Source organism: Orcinus orca, chromosome 1 (assembly GCF_937001465.1).
Source record: "Orcinus orca chromosome 1, mOrcOrc1.1, whole genome shotgun sequence".
NCBI lineage: Eukaryota > Metazoa > Chordata > Mammalia > Artiodactyla > Delphinidae > Orcinus > Orcinus orca.
Window position 1 is genome coordinate 60,665,654 of NC_064559.1, and position 19,869 is coordinate 60,685,522.

Here is a 19,869-nt window from a genome sequence, read left to right on the forward strand (position 1 = left end):
CATGTCTCTTTTTGAACTATGGTTTTCTCTGGGTATATGCCCTGTAGTGAGATTGCTGGATCATATGGTAATTCTATTTTTAGTTTTTTAAGGAACCTCCATACTGTTCTCCATAGTGGCTGTATCAATTTACATTCCCACCAACAGTGCAAGAGGGTTCCCTTTTCTCCACACCTTCTCCAGCATTCGTTGTTTGTAGATTTTCTGATGATGCCCATTCTAACTGGTGTGAGGTGATACCTCATTGTAGTTTTGATTTGCATTTCTCTAATAATTAGTGATGTTGAGCATCTTTTCATGTGCCTCTTGGCCATCTGTATGTCTTCTTTGGAGAAATGTCTATTTAGGTCTTCTGCCCAGTTTTGGATTGGGTTGTTTGTTTTTTTAATATTGAGCTGCATGAGCTGTTTATATATTTTGGAAATTAATCCTTTGTCCGTTGATTCATTTGCAAATATTTTCTCCCATTCTGAGGATTGTCTTTTCGTCTTGTTTATGGTTTCCTTTGCTGTGCAAAAACTTTGAAGTTTCATTAGGTACCATTTGTTAATTTTTATTTCCATTACTCTAGGAGGTGGATCAAAAAAGATCTTGCTGTGATTTATGTCAAAGAGTGTTCTTCCTATGTTTTCTTCTAAGAGTTTTAGAGAGTCCGGTCTTACATTTAGATCTCTAATACATTTTGAATTTATTTTTGTGTATGGTGTTAGGGAGTGTTCTAATTTCATTTTTTTACCTGTAGCTGTCCAGTTTTCCCAGCACCACTTATTGAAGAGACTGTCTTTTCTCCATTGTATATCCTTGCCTCCTTTGTCACACATTAGTTGACCATAGGTGCATGGGTTTATCTCTGGGTTTTCTATCTTGTTCCATTGATCTATGTCTCTGTTTTAGTGCCAGTACCATATTGTCTTGATTACTGTAGCTTTGTAGTATAGTCTGAAGTCAGGGAGTCTGATTCCTCCAGCAACATTTTTTCCCCTCAATACTGCTTTGGCTATTCGGGGTCTTCTGTGTCTCCATACAAATTTTAAGATTTTTTTTGTAGTTCCATAAAAAATGCCATTGGTAATTTGATAGGGCTTGCATTGAATCTGTAGATTGCTTTGAGTAGTATAGTCATTTTCACAATATTGATTCTTCCAATCCAGGAACATGGTATATCTCTCCATCTTTTGGTATCATCTTTAATTTCTTTCATCAGTGTCTTATAGTTTTCTGCATACAGGTCTTTTGTCTCCCTAGGTAGGTATATTCCTAGGTATTTTATTCTTTTTGTTGCAATGGTAAATGGGAGTGTATCCTTAATTTCTCTTTCAGATTTTTCATCATTAGTGTATAGGAATGCAAGAGATTTCTGTGCATTAATTTGTATCCTGCAACTTTACCAAATTCATTGATTAGCTCTAGTAGTTTTCTGGTGGCATCTTTAGGATTCTCTACGTATAGTATCATGTCATCTGCAAACAGTGACAGTTTTACTTCTTCTCTTCCAATTTGTATTCCTTTTATTTCTTTTTCTTCTCTGATTGCCATAGGTAGGACTTCCAAAACTATGTTGAATAATAGTGGTGAGAGTGAACATCCTGGTCTTGTTCTTGATCTTAGAGTAAATGCTTTCAGTTTTTCACCATTGAGGATGATGTTTGCTGTGGGTTTGTCATATATGGCCTTTATTATGTTGAGGTAGGTTCCCTCTATGCCCACTTTCCAGAGAGTTTTTATCATAAATGGGTGTTGAATTCTGTCAAAATCCTTTTCTGCATCTATTGAGATGATCATATGATTTTTCTTCTTCAATTTGTTAATATGGTGTATCTCATTGATTGATTTGCATATATTGAAGAATCCTTGCATCCCTGGGATAAATCCCACTTGATCATGGTGTATGATCCTTTTAATGTGTTGTTGGATTCTGTTTGCTAGTATTTTGTTGAGGACTTTTGCATCTATATTCATCAGTGATATTGGTCTGTAATTTTCTTTTTTTGTAGAATCTTTGTCTGGTTTTGGTATCAGGGTGATGGTGGCCTCATAGAATGAGTTTGGGAGTGTTCCTTCCTCTGCAGTTTTTTGGAAGACTTTGAGAAGGATGGGTGTTAGCTCTTCTCTAGATGTTTGATAGATGTTTGATGGAATTCACCTGTGAAGCCATCCAGTCCTGGACTTTTGTTTGTTGGAAGATTTTTAATCACAGTTTCAAGTTCATTACGTGTGATTGGTCTGTTCATATTTTCATATTTTCTATTTCTTCCTCGTTCTTTGAAGGTTATACATTTCTAAGAATTTGTCCATTTCTTCCAGGTTGTCCATTTTATTGGCATAGAGCTGCTTGTAGTAGTCTCTTAGGATGCCTTGTATTTCTGCGGCGTCTGCTGTAACTTCTCCTTTTTCATTTCTAATTTTATTGATTTAAGTTCTCTCCCTCTTTTTCTTGATGAATATGGCTAATGGTTTATCAATTTTGTTTATCTTCTCAAAGAACCAGCTTTTAGTTTTATTGATCTTTACTATTGTTTTCTTTGTTTCTATTTCATTCATTTCTGCTCTGATCTTTATGATTTCTTTCCTGCTAACTTTGGGTTTTGTTTGTTCTTCTTTCTCTAGTTCCTTTAGGTGTAAGGTTAGATTGTTTATTTGAGATTTTTCTTGTTTCTTGAAGTAGGCTTGTATAGCTATAAACTTCCCTCTTAGAACTGCTTTGCTGCATCCCATAGGTTTTGGATCGTCGTGTTTTCATTGTCATTTGTCTCTAGGTATTTTTTGATTTCCTCTTTGATTTTTTCAGTGATCTCTTGGTTATTTAGTAACATATTGTTTAGCCTCCATGTGTTTGCATTTTTTGTTTTTTTCCCTGTAATTCATTTCTAATCTCATAGCGTTGTGGTCAGAAAAGATGCTTGATATGATTTCAACTTTCTTAAATTTACTGAGGCTTGATTTGTGACCCAAGATGTGATCTATCCTAGAGAATGTTCCATGTGCGCTTGAGAAGAAAGTGTAATCTGCTGTTTTTGGATGGAATGTCCTATAAATATCAATTAAATCTATCTGGTCTATAGTGTCATTTAAAGCTTCTGTTTCCTTATTTATTTTCATTTTGGTTGATCTGTCCATCTGTCCATTTTGGTTGATCTGTCCAAGTGAGGTGTTAAAGTCCCCAACTATTATTGTGTTATTGTTGATTTCCTCTTTTATAGCTGTTAGCATTTGCCTTATATACTGAGATGCTCCTATGTTGGGTGCATATATACTTATAATTGTTATATCTTCTTCTTGGTTTGATCCCTTGATCATTGTGTAGTGTCCTTCCTTGTTTCTTGTTACATTCTTTATTTTAAAGTCTATTTAATCTGATATGAGTATTGCTACTCCAGCTTTCTTTTGATTTTCATTTGCATGGAATATCTTCTTCCATCCCTTCACTTTCAGTCTGTATGTGTCCCTAGGACTGAAGTGGGTCTCTTGCAGGCAGCATATATATGGGTATTGTTTTTGTATCCATTCAGCAAGCCTGTGTCTTTTGGTTGGACCATTTAATCCATTCATGTTAAGGTAATTATCAATATGTATGTTCCTATTACCATTTTCTTAATTGTTTTGGGTTTGTAGTTGTAGGTTATTTTCTTCTCTTGTGTTTCCCACTTAGAGAAGTTCCTTTAGCATTTGTTGTAGAGCTGGTTTGGTGGTGCTGAATTCTCTTAGCTTTTCCTTGTCTGTAAAGCTTTTGATTTCTCCATTGAATCTGAATGAGATCTTTGCTGGGTAGAGTCATCTTGGTTGTAGGTTCTTCCCTTTCATCACTTTAAGTATATCATGCCTCTCCCTTCTGGCTTGTAGAGTTTCTGCTGAGAAATCAGCTGTTAACCTTATGGGAGTTCCCTTGTGTGTTATATGTCATTTTTCCCTCACTGCTTTCAATAATTTTTGTCTTTAATTTTTGTCAATTTGATTACTATGTGTCTCGGCTTGTTTCTCCTTGGGTTTACCCTGTATGGGACTCTCTGCACTTCCTGGACTTGGGTGGCTATTTCCTTTTCCATGTTAGGGAAGTTTTCGACTATAATCTCTTCAAATATTTTCTCGCGTCCTTTCTCTCTTCTCCTTCTGGGACCCCTATAATGCGAATGTTGTTGCATTTAATGTTGTCCCAGAAGTCTCTTAGGCTGTCTTCATTTCTTTTCATTCTTTTTTCTTTATTCTGTTCCACAGCAGTGAATCCCACCATTCTGTCTTCCAGGTCCATTCTTCTGCCTCAGTCATTCTGCTATTGATTCCTTCTAGTGTAGCTTTCATTTCACTTATTTTATTTTTCATCTCTGTTTGTTTGTTCTTTAATTCTTCTTGGTATTTGTTAAACATTTCTTGCATCTTCTTGATCTTTGCCTCCATTCTTTTTCCAAGGTCCTGGATCATCTTTACTATCATTATTCTGAATTCTTTTTCTGGAAGGTTGCCTATCTCCACTTCAGTTGGTTGTTTTTCTGGGGTTTTATCTTGTTCCTTCATCTGGTACGTAGCCCTCTGCCTTTTCATCTTGTCTGTCTTTCTGTGAATGTGGTTTTTGTTCCACAGCCTGCAGGACTGTAGTTCTTCTTGCCTCTTCTGTCTCTTTATCTTATGTTTAACTAACATGTGAATGTGAAATTCTCAGTAATTTACTCTGGTCAATGAGGTAGATATTAAAAACCACTATATGTTTAAATAAACCTGGATATGTAACACCATTTAAAATTAAATTTGATATAGTTGGATAATTGGTTACACTGCTATATCTAGCATGTGTTAGAGCCTCTTACATGATTCTTAGAAAATTATATTGGTTGCTCTCATTACAGTTGAACAATGTGTTCTGATTATGGCTTCTCCATTGAAGTGGCCCTAGAAGAAATCTAGAAGTGAAATCCATGACAACCAGTGCACCAGCATGTAATCTACTATTAACTGGGCTGTGAGCCCCTCAGGGTCTCAGGCTGTCTTCCTTACATTTGTGCCCTGGCACCTAGCCCAGAGTCTGGAACATAGATGATGATGACGACAATCATTACTGAACTAAACTGAGGGACTGAGGACCAGATTGGAAAGTAGAGACCATGTGTTATTTTCCACCTGCTCTGAAATGTATTAATTTTCCCAGTGATTGTGAGCAGTTACCTGATCTTACTACCAGTTTCTACCCCCTTTAGAATAGATTCAGTCTTTCTCATGTGTATTAAGAGAAATTAAGAACACAAGATAAATCATATCAGAAGTATGAAGTTCATTTCTTCATAAATGAAAGAGGTTATGTTAATTTAAAAATGGCTTGGGGGGCTTCCCTGGTGGCGCAGTGGTTGAGAGTCCGCCTGCCGATGCAGGGGACACGGGTTCGTGCCCCGGTCCGGGAAGATCCCACATGCTGCAGAGTGGCTGGGCCCGTAAGCCATGGCCGCTGAGCCTGTGGAGCCTGTGCTCCACAACGGGAGAGGCCACAGCAGTGAGAGGCCCGTGTACCACCAAAAAAAATAAAATGAAATAAAAATAAATAAATAAATAAGTAAGTAAGTAAATAAAAATGGCTTGGAAAGGAAATAGCCAAAATACTAAAGTATATCAGCACAGGTTGCCATAGCATTGGTTAGGTGCCAGATGTTTTACATATATTTTTCAGTCCTCAGAACCCATCAAAATGATAATATTGTTGCTAGAAAATGATTATATTATCTTAAGTTATGAAAGAGAAAATTGAGGCTGAAAGGGAGGTTAAGAAATTTTCCCAAATTCACACAGTTAGCAGGTGGTACAACCAAGAAATTTCAATTCTTGCCCGCAAACTCATGTACTTTCTCCCACAGTCTAGCAGAAGAAAGTATCATTAGTCATACAATTTCATAAATATTTTAATTATAGTATCATCACAATTTCTAATTAAATATTTGTGAAATTATATGATATATATCAGAGATCAGGGAATGAGTAAACTGACCTATAGGATATGTTTATCCAGAGAAAGAGGAAGAACTTCAAAAGTTCTCTCTCACCCTACAAAGAATATCACATTTTGTCCTTTTGAGAGCTTATGAATGCCATTTGCTACTATAGGAATTTCCTATAGTAGAATCACAGTTGGAACAGTGGAAGTATTATGTCCAGAAACATCATTTTTTAACTTCATGAGATCACAAAGCATGAAGCATTGAATAAGGGTCATCATGCTTGATTCAACATAGCTTTAGTCAACAACTTGCCATGAGAATTTCAGTCAACAGACAAGGTTTAACCTGAGAGGGCAGATCTCCTTATCAGTCCTGTTTGTGCTTTGCTACCAAAGCTATTTTGCAACTTTCCAGTGATAATTCATTGTGTTTATTAGCAGAGACTCTTCCTCATAAACTCTTTTTTCTTTTTGACTTAGACTGGAATAATATTATTATTCACAGGAAGTTATTTCAGCTTTTAACATTTCTCAGCTCCTGATAATTTTAACACTCAAATCCTTTTTATCAATGGAGTGAAAGTTCAGCCTATTAAATATTGGTTATCAGTGTCAAAAGGATATCTTTTGCGGGGGAAAAAAAGATACAACAAAGTCCCGTGTTAAGCTTTTCACTAGCACAAGGTCACAAACTTAGATGCCTACAGAAGCCAGGAGGGTAATTCAATGAAAAACTTAGTCCAGTAGGGACTGGTGATCAGATAGTTAGTGTCCTATCTGAAGGGGGCAGCCAAAACTCAGATCCAACCAAATTCTCTGCAGGAATTTGATCCAGTGTCACCAGATCTCCAGGTTTTTATTTGTTGTTGTTGTTATTCTTTAAGAGAAACCAGCAACCTGATTCTTATATAATATCTCCATATTGTTAATGTTGGCATTTAATATGTTTTAATGCCATGCAATTCTAACAAACATACACATAAGTTTAGACTTTATGACCTTGCTTCTAGACCATAGGACCTTAAATCTTAAGAGTTCAATAAACATTCATTGAGCACCTTCTCCATGCTAGGTACTGTGAAAGGCACCAGAGATACTAAGACAAATACAATCCAGCACCTGTCTTTGAGTCACTCATATTCTAGTGACAGAAATGTGCATGGTACAAATAATTATTATCTAGTAGGAAGAAATAAAATTAATCATATAATCTCACATATATCAATACTTAATTATAAATTGTGGTGAGTGCTGTAAAAGAAAAAAAAAACCAGCACAATCATAGATGAGGGAAGAAGTAAGCTTACACCTGACATCTGAAGGATGAGCACACATTTATCCAAAGGAAGAAAAGGAGGAAGAACACTCTAGGCAGAGGGGATAATATCTACAAAGACCCTGAGCTAGGATGTAACTTGGCACTTCTGGGAAACTAAAAGGAGACCCAAGTGTGAATGATACATAGTAAACAAGGGGAAAAGTCACACACGTTGAGAATGGAGAGAGAAGTAGGGGTAGGTCATAAATGGACCTGTGGTCAATGTTAAGGATTTTGAGAAATAAGAGGCCATTGTCAGGATTTTAAGCAGGAAAATGGCAAAGTAAGATATGGGGTTTTAAGGGATCATTCTGTCTACAGGCTGGGAAATAGACTATGAGGGTCCTCTTATGCCAGAATCCCAGTGACCAGTTAACAGACTAATTCTGGAGTCTAGGCTTGTCCTAGAGTGATGCCTATAGAGATACAGAGAAGAGTGCAAACTTGGAATATATTTTAGACATAGTAAATTGCTGTGGAGTACAAAATATGCATGACATAGAGATACAAATGGAGATGATACTGGATAGGTAGATTGGGCAAACTCATGAATAACTTCAGCTGCCATAGTAACAAACTTAGTCTTTATCCTGTGGGTGAGACAAAAGTTTGATGGAATGAGTTGACACAGTTGGATTTGTGTTGACCTAATAGTCTCCTGTCTTCAGTAAAGACTTTATGGTCCATCCATAACTAGTCTTTTTTTCCCCTATGCTCTAAGCTTAATCATCTACAAAAATTGGCAGCTTCTGAGGGTATTAAAGTCCATCTTTGTTTCCTATCTCTAAAGCAAATGAAATCATGACTACAATATTACTTCAAGTTTGGTTGTATTCTCTTCCATACACAGAATGGTGTCCTATGGAGAACATGTCAGTGAATCCAGATGTACATATTCAAATCTTCTATCTTATGACTTCCATACTCAGAACCTCATGTGGTACAGCAATGCATGTTGCTGCAGCCTAAATGCCCCATTGCTGATGGATGCATATTCCTCGTTTCCCACATGATGCCATGCAAATTCACATGAGTGTTTCTGAGTGGAATAGATTTTCCTGATGATGTGCAATTAGACAAGGGTAGCTGACACTGCTACAGCATAAACTATTTCTTATAGAAATTCAGCATCTCAGAGTCTGGCTTTTGGACATGAGGGACCATATTTACCCTTTTGCTTAACAATTAGACAGGCAGACAAAATAACATGAAACAGTTTTCAGACATTGAACAATAGACAATGCAAGAGAATGATCCATGAGGGAATAACAACAAATGAGGTGAGTCCTCTGCCTGGAGAGAGTTTCCAGGTTCACAATGAGGGTGAACCCAAACAGAGCCCAGCAGTCTCTTTGAGTTGAAGAAATAGAGTTTAGATTCTGGGTAGCCCATAGTATCTGGAACCTGTGATTTGTAGGGCAGAGTCCTAGAGAGAATGGTACAGCTACAGAGAAAGAGCTCTTGTGAATTCAGTGAGAGGTCCTGTCAAGTCTTCAACTAAGTACTAATATGCACATGTATGTGAGGAAGTATTAATGGTAAGGTAAATACCACCAAAAAGAAACAGACAGAACAGTCCCTAGACCACACACAGGGTCAGGAATAGTGTATGTTCCCACCATCAAAAGTGGAAAGACCTCCTAATAAATGGGTACTGGGTAGAATCACCAGAAGGAACAGAAGTTGGACAAAATTAGTCTAGACTATAGGCTGCTCAGGAGATGACAAAGCTTTAAAAATAAGACTTGAATGTATAAAATTGATTCCAAGTGTCTGAACTATGTGTCAGCATAAAATCCAATACTTGTTACAAGAATGCAACAAAATCCCAAAACCAACATGTAAAACTCACAATGTTAATAAAAATTAATGTGTTCAAAAAATCAGGATAATCATTACCCGTAATCAAGAAAAAAAATCAATCAATAAAAACAGATCCAGAAAAAGAACATACACACACTACTATATATAAGATAGATTACCAACAAGGACCTACTGTATAGCACAGGGAATTCTACTCAATATTCTGGGATAACCTGTATGAGAAAAGAATCTAAAAAAGAATGAATATATGTATATGTATAACTGAATCACTCTGCTGCACACCTGAAACTAATACAACATTGTGAATCAACTACATTAAAATAAAATTTAAATTAAAAAAAGAAATGATAGTACTAGCAAGCAAAGACATTAAGATAGCCCTTATACATATTCTCCATATGTTCTAGAAGGTAGAGAAGAGTATGAGCATGATGAGGAGAGAGATGGAATGTTAAAAAAAAAAAACCATAAATGGAACCTCTATAGATAAATACAATAGCTGAAATGGTAAGTACACTGGATGAGATTAACAGCACATTAGACACTGGAGAAGAAATATTGGAGAACATTAATACATAATGATAGAAACTATCCAAAATAAAACATGCAAATAAAATGACTGAACAAAATGAACAGAGCTTCAGCGAACTATGGGACAATATCAAGTGATCTGACATATGTATACAGTTAACCCTTAAACAATGTGGGGATTGGGGCACCAACCCTCCACACAGTCGAAAATCCATATGTAACTTTAGTCTGTCCTCTATATCTGTGGTTCTGCATCTGCAGATTCAACCAACCATGGATGGTGTAGTACGTATTTGTTGAAAAAAAAAACACGTATAAGTGTACCTGCACAGTTTAAACCATGTTGTTCAAGGGTAAACTGTAATTAGAATCCTAGAAAAGGAAGGGACAGAAAAAAATATTCAAAGAAATAGTGGCTGAAAACTTTCAAACTGTGATGAAAACTATAAACCTACAAAGTTAGGAGGCTTGACAAAACCAAGAAGAAGAAACGTGAATAAAAGCACACCAAGGCACATCATAATCAAATTGCTGAAAACCAGTGATGAAGAGAAAATGTTAAAAACAGTCAGAGGAAACAAGTCATAGAGAGGGGGCTTCCCTGGTGGCTCAGTTGTTAAGAATCTGCCTGCCAATGCAGGGGACATGGGTTCGAGCCCTGGTCCGGGAAGATCCCACATGCCGTGGAGCAGCTAAGCCCGTGTGCCACAACTACTGAGCCTGTGCTCTACAGCCCATGAGCCACAACTACTGGAGCCCATGGTCCGCAACAAGAGGCGCCACTGCAACGAGAAGCCCATGCACTGCAACGAAGAGTAGCCCCTGCTCATCACAACTAGAGAAAGCCTACATGCAGCAATGAAGACCCAATGCAGCCAAAAAATAAATTTAATTAATTAATTAATTTTAAAATAAAGTCACAGAGGAAAAAAAATAGAATGATAGCAGATATCATTAGAAACAATGCGAGCCAGAAGATAGTTAGGGACATCTTTAAAGTACTGGGTGTGGGGGGATGGGGACAATCTGTCCACTTGACATTCTACACCAAGGAAAAATATCCTTTTAAAATGAAGGCAGGGAACATATGTTTATGTATGACTGATTCACTTTGTTATAAAGCAGAAACTAACACACCATTGTAAAGCAATTATACCCCAATAAAGATGTTAAAAAAAAAAAAAATGAAGGCAAAAGAAAGACTGTTTTAGACATACAAAGCAGGAACAATTTCTCATTAGCAGACCAGGAAAAAAAAATGTTAAAAGAAGTACTTTAGGCAGAAAAAGATTATATCAGAGAGATATTTGGGGCCACAAGAAGGGATAAAAATTCCAGAAATGGGTAAGTATGGAGTAATTTCTCTTCATTTTGAATCTCTGAAAAAGATAGCTGATTATCTAAACTGGAAAGCAAAAAATAATGACAGTTTATTATGGGTTATATTATATATGTAGAAGTGAAATGGATGACACCCATAGCACAAAGGCTGGGAGGGGGAAGATGGAAATATACTACTGCAAGTTTCTTAAACTATAAGTAAAATGGTATAAGATTATTTGAAGGTAGACTATGATAAGTTAAAGTTGTATTTTGTAAGCTGAAGGGCATCGCCAATAAAACAAAGCAAAGCTAATAAACCAATAGTGGAGATAAAAGGAAACATAAAAAATACTCAATTAATCCAAAAGAAAGTAGGAAAGAAAAGAAAATAATGAATAAAAGCCAGATTGACAAATAGAAAACAATAGCAGAATGGTAGATTTAAACCCAACCATATTAATAATTATATTAAAAGCAAATGGGAAGAACACGACAACTAAGAGATTTTAAGATTGAATAAAAAGCAACACCCAACTTTAAGGTGAACTCAAGAAATCCACTTTAAAGACAAAGATAAAAAGTAAAGGATTGGGGCTTCACTGGTGGCGCGGTGGTTGAGCGTCCACCTGCCAATGCAGGGGACGCGGGTTCGTGCCCCGGTCCAGGAAGATCCCATGTGCTGCGGAGTGGCTGGGCCCGTGAGCCATGGCCGTTAAGCCTGCGCGTCCGGGGCCTGTGCTCCACAATGGGAGAGGCCACAACAGTGAGAGGCCCGCGTACCGCAAAAAAAAAAAAAAAAAAAAAGGATTGAAGATATACCATACTAACTATAATCAAACACAATGGATGTGTCATGTGTCATTCCATTTATACGACAATATAGGAAAGTAAAGCATAGTGACAGAAAGTAAATCAGCGGTTGCATGTGTCCAGAGAATAGGGGAAGGTATGGCTACAAATGGCACATGGAAACTTTTTGGAGTGATGGAAATCTTCTGTACCTCGATAGTGATGGTAGCTATAGAACTGTACTTATTTGTCAAAATTCAGCAAATATTGTACTTAAAATTGGTGAATTGTATTGTTTGTAATTTATACCTTAATAAAGATGATGAAAGGAAGGGGGATGGAGTGAGAGAAAGAAGTGGGGAGGAATAAAGAGGAGAAGAAAAGGAACAGGGAGGAGGGAAGGGAAGAAAAGAAACTAACCATTTGTTTTCAAAAACTACAGTCACTTCAGTAAGAGTAGTTTCCACTGGCCCTTTACTCCATTATGTAAAACATTTTAGCCCTTTTTTCTGATCCTTATTTTCTACCCACATCTACAGTCTGATGGTCTTACCTTCCACCTCAAGAAATTTATTGACTGTTGTACTAAACAAAGATAACTGTATCCTAAAGAGAAATTCTGGCACCAGCGATGTGAAACTTTCACCTGATTAAATGAGGAATGCCTCAGAAGAAACTGCCCTTCCCTCTTGCTATCTATGACAACTAACTCTGCCCTTCCTGACCTCACTTGCTCCATCTCTCGCCACATCTTCTCTTTGTTGTTGAAAGCCCCACCCAACCCTCTGCACTGCTTTTACTCTTCAGCATCACAATTCCCTTTCTTCAATAAGGAAGACCATTTCTATATCCTCCCCCGTCTCCCACCAGTAGGGAAAGTTGAAAACACATGCAAGTGTTACTAGTGGGCCTTTGGGTACACAAAGGACCAAAGTAAGGCATGTAAACTTCAGACGGTAGATATATTTTATACAAGGACAATTAGACTGCATATAGGATAGACTCTAAGACTCTGGGGAAAGAGTTGGGATAATCAGATGGTGGAGATGTGATAAACTGATAAAACAGGGCTAAGGGTGGCATCAGTTGGAAAGAAGACATGAAATGCAGAGCAAAACAATATATAAACAGATCTGAGTGTTCTTATAACCACTTAAACCCATGCTAACAGGCGATTAAGTATAAGATATCTTACCTACAGACTGGGAGAAAATATTTGCAAACGATGTGGCCAACAAGGACTTAATCTCCAAAATGGGCAAACAGCTCATACAACTCAATAACGGTAACAAGAACAAAAAAACCCAAACAACCCAATCAAAAAATGGACAGAAGACCTGAATAGACACTTCTATTCCAAAGAAGACATACAAGATGGTCAATAGGCACATGAAAAGATGCTCAACATTGCTAATTATTAGAGAAATGCAAATCAAAACTACAATGAGATATCACCTCACACCAGTCAGAATGGCATCATTTAAAAGCCTACAAATAACAAATGCTGGAGAGGGTGTGGAGAAAAGGGAACCCTCCTACACTGTTGGTGGGAATGTAAATTGGTGCAGCCACTATGGAAACAGAATGGAGGTTCCTCAAAAAACTAAAAATAGGGCTTCCCTGGTGGCGCAGTTGTTGGGAGTCCACCTGCCGATGCAGGGGACACAGGTTTGTGCCCCGGTCTGGGAGGATCCCACATGCCGCGGAGTGGCTGGGCCCATGAGCCATGGCCACTGAGCCTGCGTGTCCGGAGCCTGTGCTCCGCAGCAGGAGAGGCCACAGCAGTGAGAGGCAAAAATAGAGTTGCCATATGATCCAGCAATCCCACTCCTGGGCATATATCTGGACAAAATTCTAATCTGAAAAGATACACACACCCCAATGTTCATACCAGCACTATTTACAATAGCCAAGACATGGAAGCAACCTAAATGTCCATTGACAGATGAATGGATAAAGAAGATGTGGTATATATATACAATGGAATACTACTCAGCCATAAAAAGGATGAAATAATACCATTTGCAGCAACATGGATGGACCTAGAGATTATCATACTAAGTGAAGTAAGTCAGACAGAGAAAGACAAATATCACATGATATCACTTATATGTGGAATTTGAAATATGATACAAATGAACTTATTTACAAAACAGAAACTGACTCACAGACATAGAAAGCAAACTTATGGTTACCAAAGGGGAAAGGGGATAGAAGAGGGATAAATTAGGTGTTTGGGATTAGCAGATACAAACTGCTATATATAAAATAGATAAGCAACAAGCTCCTACTGTATAGCACAGGGAACTATATTCAATATCCTGTAATAAATGATAATGGAAAATAATATATAAAAGAAGATACAGATATAGCTATATAATTGAATCACTTTGCTGTATATCAGAAACTAACACAACACTGTAAATCAACTGTACTTCAATAAAAAATTTAAAAATTAAAAAAAATGTCTTGTCATACATCACAGAGAAGATTTAACCCATCTTCATATTCTGAGATGATTTTCTGGTCAAAGGTGATTCACTTATCTGATTATATTTAAATAATAATTATTTAGATACTCTGGAAACTTAACTTGCTAAACTTTAAATAATGTACTAGTAACATTTCTTGTTCACTTCAGATCACCATGGATCAAAGCCTTTATAATTACATAGACATAGAAGTGGATATATGTGAATCTTTCCAAATAATGAAGGCTTTCTATAGAAAGGCATATATATCTTCATAGAGAACTTATGTTCCCCCAGACTTGAGAGTGATGAAAAAGTTGTTCTCAGAAACTATCCAGATGTTTTCACAGCTTTTATGTCTCCAGGTGCTTCTTACCCTGACCACACATTCCCTGTGGAGAGGATGGATGATTCTGTAGCTCCGGGCCAAGAATATACCTATGAGTGGAATATCAGTGAGGACAGTGGGCCCACCCACGATGACCCTCCATGCCTCACATATATCTATTACTCCTATGAAAATCTGGTACACGACTTCAACTCTGGACTGATTGGACCTCTGCTTATTTGTAAGAAAGGTAAAAAAAAAAAAAAAATCAAAAGAGCAAAGATGTTGGATTGGTAAAGATACTATAATGGAATGAGGCTTGGGAGTGTCTTGGTATCTTTTCGTAAATCAAGCAGAGAAGGGTGCAGAAATCAGATCATCATTTGACACTGATATTTGAGGATTTGCAATCTTCCTCTGTTTCTTAAACCCCTCCTTCATCTCGGTCCTGGGAGTCTCTCCCAAGTAAATCTCTGTCTGAGAGTATGTTCTGCTGCCATGCCCATATGATCCGTAACATTTACCTCAAGGCCAAGTCTTTTTGAAAGTATACAGCAGTCCGTACTCTGCTGAGAGTACTTGGAAAGAACTTTGAGTAATAGATCTGAGGTTTGGGTTGGTAATTTGGTCTATAAATACACAAAACTCCAGGTTCCTTTCTTGCAAACAAGCTGAACACTTTGAGTGGTAGGTTTCAAACACACTCAACTGACTTCATAAGAAATTTCATTGGCTGGGATTCTTAGGAGCAAGCTTGGACTTTTATTTTATCCCAAACAAATTCATCCCATCTTTCATTAAAACAAACAACCACAACAAACTGCACTGTGGGAGATAATGTGATGGATTCACCATCTGTCTGTACATACACGCATACCATACCTACATACCTTCCTAATTCATTTATTCACTATACAAATACATATTTTCATTGCCTGGTATAGAAGATACTGTGATGACACCGAAAAAATTTTAAACTTATAAAAGTCTCTTCTTTCATTTTACTATCAGGTGCATTTTTTATTCATGAGAGTGGATTAATCTTGACCCTCTCAACCAATTCTCTAGCGTCCCATTACATGTACTAGCAAGATGGCTATATTAAACTTGGAGTGTGATGCGTTGACCAAATGAGCTACGGTACCTATGCATTAACTTATTTTCTTTAACATAAATTTCTTTATTTCTTTTTGGCTGTGTTGGGTCTTTGTTGCTGTGCACAGACTTTTTCTACTTGGCGGCGAGCGGGGGCTACCCTTCATTGTGGTGCGCAGGCTCTAGAGTGCAGGCTCAGTAGTTGTGGTGCATGGGCTTAGTTGCTCCACGACATGTGGGATCTTCCCAGACCAGGGCTCGAACCCGTGTCCCCTGCATCAGCAGGTGGATTCTTAATCACTGCACCACCAGGTAAGTCCCTGCATTGACTTACTGACACTGGAAGAAATGGATACTTTTACTAAAGCCTTGACAGTCACCACATGTTTTCTCTCTGTGCCAGATCAAATTTACTTTTAAAGCCCCATTCCTCAAGGCTATCAGGTGCCAGAAAGAAACAAGGTGGCACCAGGATTTTAATAAGCCTTCAATCATTATTACTTGATAGATGCTATTTTTATAAGAACACTTTACAGTTGACATCATTATGATTGGCTGCTTATCTTAAACTCTGTTATCTAGGAATAGCTAATGAGAACCTTCTATCTGGGATGCTATTAAAAGTATGTCTTTTTCACAGGCACCCTAACTGAGGATGGGATACAGAAGATGTTTGACAAGCAACATGTACTGATGTTTGCTGTGTTTGATGAAAGTAAAAGCTGGAACCAGACATCATCCCTAATGTACACAGTCAATGGCTATGTGAATGGGACAATGCCAGGTAACACATGGGCTGTGTACTATCCAAAAATAGTTGAAGCACTGATCCCATTGTTTTTCTAAAGGCACTAGGGTAGTTGACCATACTCACTATTTTTTAACTCCTAATCTGAAAGGTAATGTAATCTAATTCAGTGGTTCTCAAGATTTAAGCTTTTTTTTTGCTTTTTTTAACTAACAAGTACAACAGACAAATTAGAAGCTACCTAAGAGAAGGAGTGTGCAGTCTTATTACATGTAGTGCTCCGAGCAGGTTTCACCTTGGCCTACATCTCCAGGAAGACATCCAGGATATCAGCTTAGTCTCCTTCAGTGAGTTGTGTGGTCCCTGCTGCATGGTGACCATGTTTTCTTCCAGAGAGGAAGCCCTACAAAACAGAGTTCAAGGCCAGTCCTCAGCAGGAAGGGTCAGCAGGAAGAATGCAATGAAGACACTTACAGTGAAGATGAACAGGAGATTAGGAGAAATATCCAACATACAAAAATACTACTAGCATTTCAAAAGATGGTGGATGAGTAATATTCAGTGGCATATGGGATGTTTTTCTCTTTTCATTTACATGTAGACTCTTGTGAAAAAGCAAAATCATAACAATTGTTAAGAGAAAAAAAAAAACTGATCCCCACCTAAACCACTTCTACTTCTCTCTGATAGAAATGACCTAGAACCAAAGATCCTGTGGGGGAAAAATGGGAAAAATGAAATATTACTTTATTAAATAAACTATGCTTCAAAACACTAAGTTTCTCAGAGGCTGCTTTCTATATCTGAAAATCACAAATGGCTTCTCTTACTAAAAATAAAACTTGTCAAGAGTTGAGGTCTGGACATTGCTTTTAAATTGTATTCCATTTCATTTGATTCTATCTTCCCACCCAGGTCATTACAAATATACTAAGATGACCCTGGGTTTTGTTTTTGTTTTTTTTTTTCTTTTTTTTTGCGTTACGCGGGTGTCTCACTGTTGTGGCCTCTCCCGTTGCGGAGCACAGGCTGTGGATGCGCAGGCTCAGCGGCCATGGCTCACGGGCCCAGCCGCTCCCGTGGCATGTGGGATCCTCCCAGACCGGGGCACGAACCCGTGTCCCCTGCATCGGCAGGCGGACTCTCAACCACTGCGCCACCAGGGAAGCGTGACCCTGGGTTTTGATTCAGAGTTTAAAAACTTAGTTAACTGAGTTAGCACATCTGAGTTCACACCTTGCTCACTTCTCTACGTTAGTGTGGCTTTTAGCAGTTAGTTGTCTCAACGTGCTTTCGTAAAAAAATGGGTTAATCATCTATCCTGGTGCACAGGGTGTTTAAGAAGTTTTTTACAGATAACATAGCATGTTAGCTACTATGGGCCTTAGAGGGGAGTGGTCAAAAGAGAAATTGTATCTGTGTCCTGGCAAAGTAAATCATCCGTCTAAATATAGAGAAGGAGAAGCCAAAATAACCCATATGAAAAAATAAAAATTAATAACTCTATCAGGGCATAGAATTTATGAATTTATAGTTGAAAAAGACAGAGTAGCTGGGGTCAAAAGTAGCTGGTAGTAGAAACTGAGAAAAGTTAATGCTTGTAAAACTGCCTTATGGGGCAGTATAAATTGAATAAATATGATAAATGCTAATACAGATGTATGAAATGCTCAACCCAATATATGCATTGATTGGAGGCAGACAAATTCTTCCACCAAAGCCTCCTACCTTCCAGCTTCTTGTTCTCACCTGTGATACTAGGAATTGGTCTTGTTACAATGGTCTGAACAAGACAAGCCCTTAGCCCCTCTTTGGGTAAGGGACTGATTCATGGCCCCACGGTCTAGTATCGAGTGATTATAGATCTGAAATTTAAAACCCAAGCCAAGGATAGAAGCCAGAGGTTGGAATCTCCCATAGAGCAAATCAGCATTTTCTGAGTCACTGTGGGAGCAAGAAGGAGCCAGACAGCTTTTGTACTCAGTTCTCATTACTCCATCCATGAAACGCTCCCAGTGACCCAGTATACTGAGGATTTGTCCACTGCATTTTAAGGAGATCCTATAACCCACACAGTAATTCACTGCCTTGTCATTAAAAAAATCAACCAGTGGGCAAAGAAACAGTATAAAATCCTTAAAGCATCTTCACATCTTCTTCCTGTTAGGATCAAGCCCTTTTAGGATTAGAGGTTTAGGCCCTTAAACTCAGCCCTGTTGGAGGCTCTGGCAACTCCCTCCAGCTGAGTCCAGATTGGTACTAGAGTGACCAACTACTCAGGCCTGCCCAGGACTTTCTCAGTTCTAACACTGAAAATCCTGCCTCCTGGGAAACCCCTCAGTCCTCAGTAAACCAGGATGGTTGGTCACCTACTTTCTTCTCTCCTTGGCCTTAGCAATCCCTGTGTTTCTAAACTAATGTCCCCCCTCTCTGGGCTCTATAATACCACTTATTGCAATGAGTTGTGACTGCTTGTTTGCCCACCACTCGGATGTCTGCTTTTCTAGGGCAGGAATGAAAATGGGAGTGTCTGTACCCCCAGAACCTTGCACAATGCCTGATGCAAAGCAGGTGCTCAATACGTATCTGGTGAGTGAATTTGTTATCACAGACTGCTGACTGACTGTTTTGGCCCCCATCTCTCTCTCTCTCTCTCTCCCTCAGATATAACAGTTTGTGCCCATGACCACATCAGTTGGCATCTGATTGGAATGAGCTCTGGGCCAGAACTGTTCTCCATTCATTTCAACGGCCATGTCCTGGAGCAGAGCCATCATAAGATCTCAGCCATCACTCTCGTCAGTGCTACGTCCACAACTGCAAACATGACCATGAGCCTAGAGGGAAAGTGGATCATATCTTCGCTCATCCCAAAACATTTTCAAGGCAAGAAATTCTTTCAACAGTCTTGCTTACAAATGTAGGATCCTTTCGTCCTAGGCACTAAATCCCTCATTTTCCTTTGCTCTTGCAAGCCACCCACACTCCAAACATACATTCCTTAGTCCTTGAGAACAGAATATAGATACTTTGCTCTTAGACTTATAGCTTGTTAGTTGGGGATGGAGGAAGTAGAGAAATTGACAAAGACTTTTTAAAGTGATGCAAAAGCTGAAGAGGTCTCTACTTCCTTAAAAGGAGAAAGGAGGAAGGAAACAAAAACATACATAAAGATATTTTTTCTTGGGCTATTTAATATGCAGCTAAAGGAAAAGAACTAGGTGTTGAACTGGTCAAACTTCTGTAAATTTATAGAAGCACCAAGTTACAGAAAGTGTAAAAGTTTTAACATGAAAAAATTGTCTTTCATAACAAGATGAGCACAGAGCCTGACCCAAAGAGGAACTCAGTGGATGTGTGTTGAATAGAAAAAACACAGTATCTAACCAGCTGAGGGGTGAGCTTTAAAGAACATCAGTGAATTCTAGTGGGGGAAAAAATCAGCCTAGGTTGTTATATGGTATCAGGTAAACAAAATAACGGTCTATTACACACTGTTGCTTTAAAACAGTTAGGAGGAGGGTTCCT

General features: G+C 38.2%; 2 protein-coding genes across 24 annotated transcripts in view; one reads left to right on the forward strand and one right to left on the reverse strand.

Annotated features, from left to right (window-relative positions):
* FIRRM (FIGNL1 interacting regulator of recombination and mitosis) overlaps positions 1 to 7,149 on the reverse strand; it is a 246,035-nt gene extending 238,886 nt beyond the window's left edge. The window contains exon 1 of the mRNA XM_049715581.1: positions 7,143 to 7,149. The gene's annotated coding sequence lies outside the window, so the exon portion shown is untranslated. The remainder of the gene's footprint in view (positions 1 to 7,142) is intronic.
* The window catches only part of F5 (coagulation factor V), an 86,193-nt gene that overhangs the window by 18,733 nt on the left and 47,591 nt on the right, over positions 1 to 19,869 (forward strand). For all 23 annotated transcript variants that reach the window (XM_049715354.1, XM_049715232.1, XM_049715274.1 and 20 more), the window contains exons 4-6: positions 14,536 to 14,748; positions 16,234 to 16,377; positions 19,006 to 19,227. In XM_049715354.1, coding sequence (XP_049571311.1) covers positions 14,536 to 14,748; positions 16,234 to 16,377; positions 19,006 to 19,227 — 579 coding nt within the window. The remainder of the gene's footprint in view (positions 1 to 14,535; positions 14,749 to 16,233; positions 16,378 to 19,005; positions 19,228 to 19,869) is intronic.